Source organism: Netta rufina, assembly GCF_964035555.1.
Source record: "Netta rufina genome assembly, chromosome: 4".
NCBI classification, from domain to species: domain Eukaryota; kingdom Metazoa; phylum Chordata; class Aves; order Anseriformes; family Anatidae; genus Netta; species Netta rufina.
The window spans coordinates 47642111-47656099 of NC_140127.1; the positions used below are offsets into that span (position 1 = coordinate 47642111).

The 13989-nt window shown below is 38.3% G+C and overlaps 1 protein-coding gene across 1 annotated transcript in view; it reads left to right on the plus strand.

Annotated features, from left to right (window-relative positions):
• Nucleotides 1–670: 670 nt before the first annotated feature.
• Nucleotides 671–13989, plus strand: part of ADAMTS3 (ADAM metallopeptidase with thrombospondin type 1 motif 3) — a 142157-nt gene continuing 128838 nt past the window's right edge. The window contains exons 1-7 of the mRNA XM_084286119.1: nt 671–697; nt 1836–1935; nt 3016–3181; nt 4172–4272; nt 5606–5764; nt 7773–7906; nt 13106–13169. Of these exons, the coding sequence (XP_084142245.1) occupies nt 5660–5764; nt 7773–7906; nt 13106–13169 (303 nt within the window). The 5' untranslated portion in view covers nt 671–697; nt 1836–1935; nt 3016–3181; nt 4172–4272; nt 5606–5659. The remainder of the gene's footprint in view (nt 698–1835; nt 1936–3015; nt 3182–4171; nt 4273–5605; nt 5765–7772; nt 7907–13105; nt 13170–13989) is intronic.

Below are 13989 nucleotides of genomic sequence, written 5' to 3' on the forward strand. Positions count from 1 at the left end.
CTGCATTGTATATTAATTCTAGTGGATGAACTCAATTCAAAAGGGCATAATCAATGAATGTGTTATTTTAGTTATGCCCTGAGGTTTACAGACCAGGAGAAATTCAAGGCAAGAAAGGGAGACAATGACCATGACACTTGTTAGTTATTCCATGAAGTACAGATACTTTTATAGATGTTCACGTTGTTCATGCTTTGTGCACTCTATTTCCGTTGTCTCTACATGCAGGAAAGAGCCGGGCTCCACCGTTGCATGTATAATATCTTGGATTTTTTTGTTTGCTTTCACAAGAGATTGTGAAAAAGTGAAAATTGTGAATTGTGAAAAGAGATTGTGAAAGCAGGCTCAGAAAAAAGCTCGGAGATAGCCCATAAGAATTACGAAGCAAAAGAGTCCATTTGTAAAGTAGAGTTAGCAGACCTATTGACAGTCATCTCAGACTGAAAAGCTGAGGTGTATGAGGGAGTTTTAAGGTGTTTTGTTGTTGTTGTTGTTTTGTGTGTGTATATGAGATGGTGTGAAAACTCTTGAAAAACTCTTGAAAAGGAAAAGGTTCTTGCTTGAATGCTGATCTGTGTAGACCTGCAGTTCCATCAGAGAATCTGTTCTTTAAATTTCAGGTAAACCTTCACCAAGCCACTGCTGCACATTCTGTAGTTTCCAGTGCTGACAAGAGCCCAGATGGTTCCAACTTCAAGTAAAAGAGTGTTTTGTTTTGCTTTTTTTTATTTTTTTATTTTTTAACAAACAAACAAACAGTTAGGAGGCTTAGCTGATGTTTGAAAAACTGGCCTTACAGCAAGCAAATTAACACATTGGATTAATTTGGCTTGTCAAAATAAGAGCAAGAGGAGAGTAAATTACAGCATGTTTATATGGAAAGCAAATATTTGTCAGAACAAGTCTCTCCAAACTGTGCTACAGCAAGATGAGTGGGAGCTCTAGGAGCTGAAACAATTAAAGAGATTCAGCTGATAATAAGAAAGTTGACCTGAAGATAGAAATTATGATTTTGGAGGTAATTAACTGTTTGACAGCATATCACTTGATGGTTTTCCTTTGCCTTGGAGGACTGTGTGTAAGCTCAAATACTTTGCAAGCATTTGCCAAATTACAAGGGGAATTAAAACTAGCTATGGTATTTATGATATAAAACGAAGTGATAATAGTTATTCCTTTTACTTTTGTAATCTAAGCTGGAGGAGAAGAATATGTGATTTAGGACGTTAGGTTCAAGGCTTTGAGTCTAAGAATGATGGTATACAAATTTCTTCCATTGTCTGCTCCCATGTGGTCCTCCAGAATTGGTCTCCATTAATTTGACATGGCTTTTGTGAAATAAAAGCAAACAAAATGGATTGAAGAAATCACTACTGAAAGAAGAAAAAGCTGTTGAGGGAGAGTACTTGGGACACTTAGAAGCAGTTCTTTACCATTTGTAAAAGACTGGGGACAATGTACCACTGAATTTAAAAGAGAAGTCAGTGAAATGCACAGTTGCTTGAGCCAAAACGGTTCAAAAATAACCTAAAACATACTGAGACTAAAATGTACTGAGATGTCCCATCATCTTTTAGAATTCTATGTGCTTGATTTTTAGGCTTTGCAATCACGGGTTTTAAATATTCAAGTTGTAACGCATAAGCCTGAAGTTCAGAAAGTATTTTGATTTTTATTTAAGTAAATTTGAAAGTCTATGCTTGTATTTCATCTAGGACAGTTAGAAACACCATGTCCTGTGAGACTTGCTGACACTGAGATGACTGAAAGGCATGTTGTTTGCTATTTTATATACATCAAGGAAATTTTACAGCAGCTGCTCTCTTTATTTCCAGCTAAGACCTCTGTTCTGATGCAGAATGAAAAGGATGCATCAGGTAGCAGTTCCCTTTCACTCAGAAGCGCTAACTCTTCTTGCTTTGCCTGGCTGAGCAAGTAGGTATCTGATCGCACCCCCTACTAAACAGACTACTGAAATATTTGTCTTTCTCTTCCTTCACCATGTGCCCGGCTGTCTGTAACCCTTTCTGTCCTTGCTCCCTTCCTTCATTATCTCTTGTCTCTTTGCAATACACTTGCTGGGTAGTATTGAACATGCGCCAGCAGTTGGAGCTGGACAATCTAATTAGCTAAGTTTGCTCTGATGCTATTATGTTGCAAGAACAAGACTGAAGGGCTTAGATACTTGCCTGGTGTATCCTACTCTGTGGTTTGTGTAAGTAGTAAGTGAAAGGGAGCATAGTAGCCCCTGGTGTTGCTAAAATTAAGAAGCATTTTCCACAGCAAGCTAAAACAACTAGGGGAACACTGAAACACTGATTTTTTTTTTTGGTTATGTTTTGTGCTAGTGAAGTTGGATGGTTCTGAAGTCTATATGCCTTGTAAGCTTCTTCCTCCAGCCTCACCGTGTGTTTGAGTTAGTTTCATTTCTGTTTGAACAAATAGAAACACAGCAAAAACTATTCCCTAAATGCAGAAAACTTGAGAGAGACATCAAGCATTTGGTAGCATTTCAATTCACCATGGCAGCACTTGTTCTGTTTTGAATGTAGAATTGGTGAGTGGTGAGTACTAGTAGAGTGTAGAATGAAACCCATGTTTCACAATGATAGCAAATGTCTCTTCCAACAAAGCAGCAGGGAGCAAATAGCAAATAAATAGAATAGACAAAGGATCATTGTGCATGTTGCAAGCTGTTGATGCTTTAGAAGAATCATTAGATGAGAGCTTTCCTATGGTATTTTATATAGAATAGTGATAGGCTAAGCCCTTTTTCTGCCATTGAGATTTTATTTATTTATTTATTTTTATTATTTTTTTACTTTAAGATGAAGTTCTTTGCTAATAAGGATCCAAGTTCTTAAAGTCTGATGACTCATATATTCAATAAAGGGCATTATGTTATTGCTCTGGAGATGACAAGGGAAATCTAGGTGAATGATGATGGCAGTGAGTGAAAAAGATGGATGGCAGCAATTACTGATATTATTGTAAAGTTGTCTTTAATTTCCTTAGGTGATGGGCTTATCTGAATGAGGCTGAATACAACACTTGAGTTTTGGACCTCCTCCTATAATTTGTCCTGAAGTCAAAATCTGCTCGGCTGAATGTGGAGCTGAAGAGAAACTGAAGAATGTACACTGGAAAACCTAAGATATTAAATTTAATATGGGAAACTGAGGTAAAGAATCATCTGAGGAAACAGTTTTAAATGTAGCAATATGATTTAATCATGCTTTCTTCATTATTACTTAAGAAAGTCCACTAAACACTGAAGAATGTTTGGGCTTCTTTTGAGCTCGTGCTTATTCATGTTTCTGCACAATTTCTGAATTCTTTGTCTGAACCCAGCTGAATCTAATAAATCAATACAGGTATCAGAAATAATGAAGTTTCTACAAGTGACACAGTATAAGAGAAAGGCTGCTGTGCAAGTTCACACATAACTGCACACAAGAACGGACTTGAGATAGAGCCTTTTTACATTTACAGTCAAAGGAAAAGCTGCAATCAGTACACGCAAGCATGTGATGTGAACCTGCAGGAAATCAGGCTTGATTAGTTCCAGTGCTTGGGCAATTACTTGTATTTATATTCATTCTTTTCTCTCCTGTTTCTCTCATGTTCTCTCAGCAGAATGGAGAAATAAGAACATTACAAGACAGTTTTTGAGATTAGGGCTACATTTAAAAGTGAGGTCTCTTCTTTCTAGTTATTTTAGTAGCGCTTTGAACTTAAACAAAACTGCTTGAACTTAAATGAAACTGCTAGGAAGAAATGCAGATAAAGTCTAGTGAGTTGTAAGCCTAATGCACTAATGTCTTTGGCATCAGGTAAAAATGCTGCACTGTTTAGGTATTGCAAAATTGAGATTTCACTTGTGAAATACTTAAGATCTGAATGGGATTTTATGGAGAAATGTTTATGGAGGTAAGGATCCAGCAAGCTTTTCGTGTATTAGTAACAGGTACATGTTAGCTTTTGATCTCCCCTGAACAGTAAGTCTCCCAGACTTTGTAATCACTTCCTGCTGTCTGAGTGCTGTTTGTGAAATAAAGATGGAAAAAGGACAGATTGATGCCCCTTAATTATTGCTGATCTTGATAGAATGATGTCCTATTAGAAGTTATATTTGACATAAGTAAACGTGTGTTTTTTTTTTATTCTTCAGATGTTTTGCCATTTTTTATTATTTTTTTTTTTAAATTATGTTGGATGTTGCTGAGTCAGACAATGCTGTAGGGCATTTCCTGTAACCAGAGGCCAATAAAAGTAAGTAATCCAGACTGGATGAATGTGTGCAAAACGAATTAATGGAGTAAAATGGAGTAAATAACTTTTTTTTTTGAGGAGGGGGTAGAGGGGGTTGTTTTTCCATATTGTTATCATATGGAAGGGAATGTGCTGCGCTTTAAAAATCCAGAAGGGGGGGAGGGGAATAATTCAAGTAAATCTGCATACAGCAATCATCTGATTTAAAAAAGATGCTTCAGAATGTATTCATGCTGTTTGACTGTCAGCACAACGCTGTTTTTATATCTGGATTTGATGGTGAACACTGGATTTTGTAGCTCCTTTTGTTTATTTTTTTTCAGATACTTTACATCCCTCTTCTTTGGTACATGGGATTAGAACTTCTGCTAGAAATTGCTTAGAAATTGAGCTGAAATATTGGTGTGTGCTTTGCACATGAACTACTGACTGCCTCTGCCTGAGCGTTACACTCCCACCAGAGTGTGGATGTTCAGGCAGGTGGGCCTGTGAGATGTCATACTTAAGTGCAAATGCTGCTTCAGAATCACTCTCTTTTCACTGCCTTTCCTCAGCCTGACAGCTGGGAAAGCATTCTCTATATAAATTTGCTCTGTTAATTCAGTGTTCCTTGGCTATTGGACACACAGAGGCAAAATATGGGGCATTTGGTCTCACGTGTTCAGTTGTTGTTATGTTGCCATATTTTTATTTGCCATTTTCTGTTCCTGCATTTTGAATTGCATTGCTATCACATTGCCAGTGAATAGAATTTTCTGGTGTGTTTTTTTTTTTTTTTTTAATCTCATGATATCTCTCAGAACAGATATGAGGTTCAGAAAACGAAATTTTGTGGGGAGCTCTGTGTTCCTTAGGAACCCTGAACTGCTCTCACTTTCCTTTAAGCATGTTATTTGCAGTATTTATTATGGACCTACTCAAGTGAATAAATATTAATTAGATAGAGGTTTAAAAACAGAAGGCCACTGATGAAGGAAGAAGTTTGTCTTCAAAAAAGCTGCTTCTGCATGTCACTGGAGTGCTTCTTTGGTTTAAATGCCAGTAAGGACAGTTGAAGTCCTTTGCTTTAAATCTGTTAAATCCTTATTTGCAGTACTCTTTATCACAGCTTGGTCCTTGTTGGATATACTCTCGCCTCTATGCTATGTAAATTCATTAGAAACAGGTTGCTGTGGTAGTTTCCCCTCTTAAACAGTATACAAGTTATTGTTTCCTCTTGCAAAGCCTTTCTCTTCCTTTTCCCAGAAACAGTGAGCAGCTATACTGAATAGATTTCCCTACAAGGTTATTTTACAGGTCAGGAGGTTAGCTTACTTTTGTCTTTTTACTTCAGCTGTTTCAGAAGAAATCCTCTGTGTGTTCTCCTGAATTGTAAAGGCTAGTAAGAATGAGAAGTCTAAGCCATCCATTAATCCACAGGCAAAGTACTATTCAAGCAGCTGCAGTGAAAGCTCTCACATGCTGCCCTGGAAATAACCCCAGCCTTGACATGGTAAGACGACCCTAGGTAAGGTCAGAAGCTCAGTTCTCATGGTTTTTAAACAGTATTTGGAGGTGTCCCTTGTGTTTTTGATGATCTCTTAAAGCAGTTGGATCCTCATGAAGAGAAAGTGGAGAAGTGCAGTCCAGAGAGGCTGAAGTTTATTTGCTTAAACATTGCTGCTCTCTCATCTCAACTTCTTGTTGTTTTGGCTTAAATATTTAACGACCATGACCCCATATGAGAGCAGCAAGTGGTATCAGGATTTTAGCTTAAGCTGCTTTGCAGAGACAAAGCACCTGTTTTAATTCCTCCTGGAAATGGAAGTGATTTGGAAGTGTCCCAGCAAATTCAAGTTAAAGTGGCAATACTTGCCTACTTGTATACTTTCCCATGAAGTGCCATGAATTTGAATGATCTGCTTACACAGTGTAAGAAATGGAAGCTCATGGCTGGGATTTTCAGGAGGGCATAAGGAAGCTGGGTGTCTCTGTCGTGATGGCCTCAGCACTAACTGAGTATGGCACTTAAATGAGCCTGAGGTCAAACCTCTTTCAACTTCTTTGAAAATCCTGCCTGTGCTAGCCTTCCATGTGCACTGGGGTCAGTGTGCAGTGTAGAATATGTACTAGAGTGAGTTCAGTGATTTTGTGTATAAAACTGTCTATTTAGATAAAATATGCATCTAATACAGTGCTAGAGATGGACTGTGACTTCACCATCTGGTCTACATAACATTCACAGTGCAATGTCTAAGTTGGCACAAAAACAACAATGATGAAAAATTCCAAGTGCAAAATAGCATTTTCTTGTCCTATTATAAGCCTGCCTATATTAGAGAGGAAAAAAAATCCAATAAATCAACCAGTAGTAGGGGCAGTACTTCTGGCTTAAGGCCCGTTATTATTACAAATAGACTGCTAAGCAGTAAATATGAACACTCATTCCATATTTCAGTCATAATGATTCAAGAAGAACTTTCAGAAAGACTCGTCTCCACTGCAAATTTAAAAGTAAAACTCATCAAGATTTAAGAGTGTTGAACTTCGGTAGTCTTCGCAAACTCTTTAGTAACAACACCTAGAAAGTTCTAGCAGTTTTAGAGCCTGCGTGAGGCTTTCTGAATAAAAATTATGTATTTCCAATGTAGTCGCATATGTTCATTGAAAACAGAAGCTTACTAGTATCTTCTGTCAATTAAAAGAGTTAACAAGAAAGTGATTAGATAGGTGTGTATATGCAACACGTACACACTGTAAAAATAATACTTGCATTTCAACTTTCTGCTTGAACCTACCTATATTACTGAAGGTTCTCCTATGCCAACAATGTATACAAAAGTATTTACTCTGATATGCTGTTTCGAATTTATGCCTAGATTCTGCTAGAAGTGGCCAGATGTGCTAACAGCTCTGAAGCCTTTCTTCTCTTTTTAATTTTTCATCCGGTTTTGATCCAGGCTGTGTTCTTGTATGTGAAACCTATTGTATGGGTCAATATCTACAAGATTTACAGCAAGAACTTTGTCCTGTGGTTTTGTTATATTTATTTTACTAGACAGTTTTCCTGCTTTCATCTAGAACTGGGGTTGTCCAGAAATAACAGTATTCATCTGCTTCTGCCATTGTATCCATAGTGACAGCTCCTTTATTTTCCACACTCGTTATCACAGGATCGTGGTTCGGCTTTTTACTGGTGTTATTGACTTGAGTATGTATGATGGCATAGATAAGTGCTTTAGATGCGATACTTGACTGAAGGAGATTTTAATTCCTCGTTTTCTCAGTGATTCCTTCTGGAGAGAATTGTAGTTCAAATGATTAACAGATGAAAGTAGTTTGTGTGTGATATTGATGGGATGAATGGCATATGTATGTGCAGTAACACAGCTCCTGCCTACTGAACGCTGGGAAGAAGTGGGGTGGTTCTTTAATGGAAACTAACCTTAAGCATTTAAAGCACCTGATGAGAAAGATGACTTTGTCCTGAGTATGCATTTACAAACTTCACACTGTTCCAGGTGTCAGCTACCCAACACCGCCACCATGCAGCGAGTGGACAGTTGTCTGAATCACTTAACACTGAAAATGTGCTAGCTCTTCAGAGCTCTAGCAGCCCTCCCCAGAACTGCAGGCAATTTGACATTCACTCTAGGTGAGTACTTTATACGCTGAGTCTACGTGGAGGTTGTATATGGAATCATTCATCCTAACTGTGGGGAGAATTAATAGAAAAGAGTTAAAACTGACTTGGAGCTTATTCTAATTTTCTTTCAGCTTTAGAGAGAACAACTAAGATGCAAAATGCATTCAATGCAAAGGTAGCAGCATAAAGTACTTGCCTCTTTTCTTTATAAGTGCTGGCATAATATACTCTGAAGCTGATGTGTAGGGGACGGGAGATAGCCTGAAATTTCACATGGTCCTAGTTAAAATGCCCTTTGAGCTATTGGCAGTTTACAGGAACAGTGGTGTCTCTTGGGTTCCAACTGTGGTCATTATTAAAATGCTTACAAAAGAAGGCACTACTGGCAACCATCCTCAAGCTGTTATTTTTATTCTTATGACATAGAATGACCTTTTGTAATAGAATCAAGGAAATGGAAATAACAAAAACTACTGACATGACTGACTTGTAGTGTTTTGTGAGGTAGTAAGATAACATCATAACGCTTTGGCGTAGGCAGCTTCAAATTAGAGCTGAATCAGAAATTCTCAGTGGCTTGGTTTAGGAACAGTCTTTCAACAAGATATTATTGATTTTTATATTTCATTTTATTATTTCTGTGGTGCTGCTTTTGTCTTATCTGGTTTTAGGGTGAAAAGCTAGAATCATCATTGTGTTTCTGAGAGGTAGGGGAATGCCTAAGTGTGAACCCTCCGTCTCTCCTTATGGAAACTTTTTGTGTGTGTGTGTGAATCCATGGCAGAAAAGGAGTCAGAGTACTGAAAAATTATTCACTTCTCTCTGTGCAGCTACCCATCTCCTCCAAAATTTCTGTAAGAATGTGACTGAAACCAAAGCACTTGTTAACAAGTTACAAGGAAAGAGTGCTGAGTTCATGAAGCCAACAGAAGGGGTACATGCAATAAGGCAAGATGCTGGTCTGGCTATATTCTGGCTAATCTTATGGCTTTATGGGATTACTCACGAATCAAGGGGCTTGATGGAGTATATGGCCTTTATTGGAAGGTGTTACGGTATCCTTGTTGTCAATCAACAGCATGTCTGGCCTGCCACAAATTAAATTTATGCAGTGTGTGCTTTTAGGGTTTGGGATTGATTCAAAATAAATTACATGGACGTCCACAAATGATAAGTATAAAGTTGTGTAAAATGAGAAGCTGCAGTCACTCTTCTCAGCAGCATGGTAGGTAGGTGAGTATCTTCCTTCTTCAGTGGGAACAAGTCTTATGTTGATTATTGGTAATGGCTAGGGAAGGGCCAGCACTGTATTCAGCACAGTTGCTTCAGCTGTACACAAATTTCTTGAAAGAAAGAGACATTTGAGGGATTGTCTGTAAATCTCTTGCCCATAAGGAGATTTAAAATTGGGATGTATCTCTGTGGCAGGGTAGACGCAGCACTCAAAGAACATCTCCCAGCATAATTTTCTTCTGTAGTAAACTAGCATTGATGGCACTGCTTTTCACAGAATTCTTAGAGGACTTTAAACCCTTTCATGTCTTCCCCTTCTCTGTCCTCTCTCTTCTTATGGCAAGTTTATCTTTACCTGCTCCTATACTGAGAATGTATTCCTTGTTCTGTCCAGTGATTGTTTTATGTGCTGTTTTTGTAAAATGCTGCTAATCACTTTTGCTTAAAAATACTAGTATTTTCATATACTCAATATATGTCTTTTGGGGCAGTGCTTGGCTACAGAAATAATGAATGTTAGTGCCTAAAGGCTTATCTTAGGACTGCAACATTTGTCATACTTTTCATTACTTATGACCTTCATTGGTTATGAAGCCCTGGGAATTAAATGTTACTGAAATCCAGTTCCTCGAGCCTGGTTGGCTGCCCTAGCAGAAAGGTTTACTTTGACAATTCCAGAAACTTAAACATGCTGTCACACTTTCACTTACAATAAATGGTATGGAAAGAACAGCCACTCTGTGGTCATAAGAGTTATAGCATCTCTCACATTTTGCAATGGAGATTTCAAGGAATGGATTGGACATTTGCTGCGTTACTTAAGTCCTCAGGCTGTGCACTTGCCAGTAGAAGGCACTGTTCTGCTCAGTCAATTGAATATATGAAGGGGAAACGAGGGGGGGCAGGGGGGCGGGAGAGCAACCTCTGTAAAATATAATCCCTTTTTAAGACCCTGGAGGGCTGATTCCCAGAAGCCAATAACTGCTATTTCTCTCATGTCAGTGGAAAAATTACCGAGAGTTGTGTGAGTGTCCATCTTAGTGCATCCAGCCAGTGGGGCTGAGCACTATATGTGTATATCATGTGTCTATATACACAAGGAGATTACACAGCTCCCCGCTGTCCACAAGGGAGTATGTATAAAATCATAAATCGGGAATTTCCACAACCAGAAAAATGCTAATGAAAATAAGCATGGATAACACACAACAGTTTCCGTACCTCCAGCATACAGGTATAATTTAAGTAAGAAAAATCCTTATGTATGGGCAATTCGCTAGGGTTTTTAAGGCAGAGCACATGCAAACCACATATTAAATGCACTAACTGTACAGGATGATAAAGTATTTTCCATCTGTATTTTCTTCTGAGGACTTAACTTAAGCAGAAGTATTTAATGGGCCTTTGGCCCTATCGGAGTCTATGCAACTTGTGAGGGTCACTGCCTCAGCGCTTCCAGGAACCTCTTGCAACACCAGAACCACAGGTTTCTGTATCAATACCACAGGCCATTGAAGGTTTGGTCTGATTGTTTTTAGCGTGATTTATGGGTATTTGTTTATTCATTTCTTTTGAGGATTTGAGGCGGTTTTAATTGCATTTTGTTTGGCACACATCACTTGAAAATGAACCACCTTAAAATAGGAACAATTTTATGGAATGTGTCTAGTATATGAAGTTGTCACAAGTACTGCCTCTTATGCTTCTACTACTTTTTATTTTTCATAACATATTTTACAACTGTAATTTTCATGTCTTACATTTTTCTCTCCAGTTTCCTATGTCCTGTGGTTAAATCTTGACTGTAAATCTTACGCTGCTTTGTTAAAAATAATAGGTCTACTATGCTTCTTCATTTAACAATCTGCTAGATTAATAGTGTATTTAAAACAATTAAATACAGTTGCATGGTTTAATATTCCCAAATGTAATGCACCATGAAGGGGAAACTATAGCCATTTTCATTTATAAAGTGCTTCCATTTCAAGTGCTGTCTGGCAATTCTTGTCTGACACCCTGGTAAACAGATGAAAAGTGTAATATCCAAAAAAGCTTCTTGTGCAGTTTTGGAAATCAAAGCACAGGAGTGGTTGGGTGGCACTTTAGGCTGTAATATTAAATGTGGCATCTCAGCAAAAATGGCTCTTGCAGCTGTGGGCTGCATGACTAGGGTTGTCATGTCAAGGAGCCAGAGAGGAGGTAGTCTTTTGGAATTTAATGTCAATATTAACACTCCTGTGTGATGGTAGTGACAAGGTCTGGAGCTGCTTCTGGCACCTTTGTTGTCTGAATGATCCTGACAAATTGCCTGCAGAGCAGAAAAAGATACATCAGCTGCAGCTGAGACCCTGCTGCATGAGGACAGTTGTAAGACTAATTGTACAAACCTGCAGCAAGAGATGGGTTTCTGTATAAGAACTTAAAATTTTGTTCTTGTACACCCCTGGCTTTTGGGGTTTGTATTTTTTTTTTGCAGTAGTATGACTACAGTCCTTAGACTGAAAGGTCTTTGTGCGTGGCCTTTTTATTGTGTGCACTCACAATGCCTGTTACAATGGGGCTCCAGCCCATGAATAGGACCTCAGGCATTACTGAAATGCAAATAGTAACGTATTTTAAAAATGAGGCGCAGGCGTTCTTTTCAGATGTATCCTGTTCTAAGAAAGTGATTTATACTGCCTTAGGTTTTGAGATTGCGCTTTAGGCCTCCTGTGTCTCTAGTTTGAAAAAAGTAAAAATAAACTCTACTTTTCATTAAGCAAACTTTTAGCAGACTGAAAATCTGATGAGGTCGTTGTTGAGCTTAGGGAGGAAAAATTAATCCACACTAACACTGAGCTTATAAGCACGAGGGGTGCAGTCTTACTGAGGAGGGCTACAGCTTTTCTCGGTGAGAGAATTGCAGGCTGAGAGCCATGAGGAACCTTGGGAATGAGCACAAGCCAAAGAGGGTGCCCTCCTGCACGCTCTGCAGTCCATTGCCTGTGGCCAGCTCTGCCCACAGCACTTACCCTGGTGCAGGCTACAGAGGAGTTGCACAGGTACTCTGGTTCAATGGGAGCACAGTCTGGGGCTTGTCTCCCTGACTCACTGAGGATCGTGCCCTTTGTTACACGTAGATCAGGACATGCCTCAGAGTAAAGGAGAACCCAAATTAGACTTTGACAAAAAAGCTGAATTTCAGCAGAGCTGGTATTTGGATGTTAAGAGCAAACACTGCTTTTAATGGTAAAGATGAAACGAAAGAGAAAAGTCCGAGCATTGTGTAAGAGTTGTGATCTTCAGGTTGTGGCAGGAGACAAAGAAGGGAAATGAAACTGTAACTACCTTCTCTAGATGATCTTGTGCCTTTTTTCTGAACCAGCCAGCTCTAGCTCTAACATTTGCTCTAGAAAGATGTCCTCCGTGGCCTGCTACTCCTATGGAAATAGGCAACCATCTGCGCAATGCTTAGAAAATATTTTTAGCTTTCTAAAACAGACATTCAAAGTAGATGTCTCTGTCATCTTAAATAAGCAGCTTGTTTTATCCCTGGCTAATTTTTAGTAATATGTCTATCTTGGAAAGAATAGAATTAATGCTTTCCAAACTGGCCACTATTGAGAGAGGTCATCAACTTACAGACTGGCAAAGAACATAGTAGGTCAGAAAGTCAATAAATTATAATGTGGAGAAGAACTTCATTCCTAAATTTCAGGAAATGTCACTGCAAAACAGAATATTAGACAACATGTGAGTACATGCTCAGTGAAGAGAAAGTGATTTGTCTAGGTTATGGATTTATTCACAGATGTTATACTCAGGTTTACCAGGGGCTTGTCTCAAAATATGTTAATATTTGAAAGTTGATATTAAACAGGAGTGAAAAAACTATGGTTCATTTCTTGGTTTCATATAGGGAATATTGTTCTTTAAGGTTTCTCTGTTTGAGTTAATGTTCCAAGTAAAACTTGCTTTGAAATTGTTTTGTTGCAGGCTCTTCTGCTGTGAGAAGCGAGGAGATTTCATAGAAACCATGTCCTGGAGCCATTTTAATCAGGTAATACCACATTTTACTTCAGCATTGAGTGCTTGCTCCCATAAATATTATTCTTGCTATTCAAATATTGCTGTGCTCTTCACGCTCCAGAATCTGGCCCCATACAAAACTTTTTAGTTTTCTGTTCCTCTTTGCTTCAGAGCTTAATCTCAGATTCATATAATATTTGTAACTGTAAGTGCAGTGCATCCACAGAAACTGCACAAACACAGAAAGCCTATCTGATGTAGTGTTAGCAGGAAGAATTTTAGAACTGCAAATACATAACGGATTTTTAAGATGCAAATATTTATGTGCACACATACACAAAAAATGTATGTATTTATGTATACTTCGTCTAATATATGATTTCTTTGATAATGGTATGTCCCAACTGTGCTGTTAGAGATGAAAAATGTCTTTAACAAATTAAGACAATTTTGGGAAGTTGATTTACGTTAGTATATTTGTGATACTCAGTCTTATTTCATATTAGAGATACCTGATAAGATGTCATTTTAACACCTTATTGTTGCTCTATTATAAGTCTGTCAAACCTTGGTTCTTTGCTCTCAAAAACAGCAGAACAGAATATCTGCTCTGGTCTCCAGATCTGTCTTTGATGTATTTTTATATTTCTTTGGTATTTAGAAATGTTTTTAGCTAATTGAGAAAGGCAAGTGAAACCACCTAGGACACCCAACTTTATTGAAAGACCATGTTTAGGATCACATTACAAAATGCCTGAAGTTTGGCTGTTGGTGTGCACTGTGTCGCAGCTTTCTGCTCAGCAGTGCCCCGTCCAGTGCCTGGGTGACAGGGAGCAATCAGAACTGGTTCT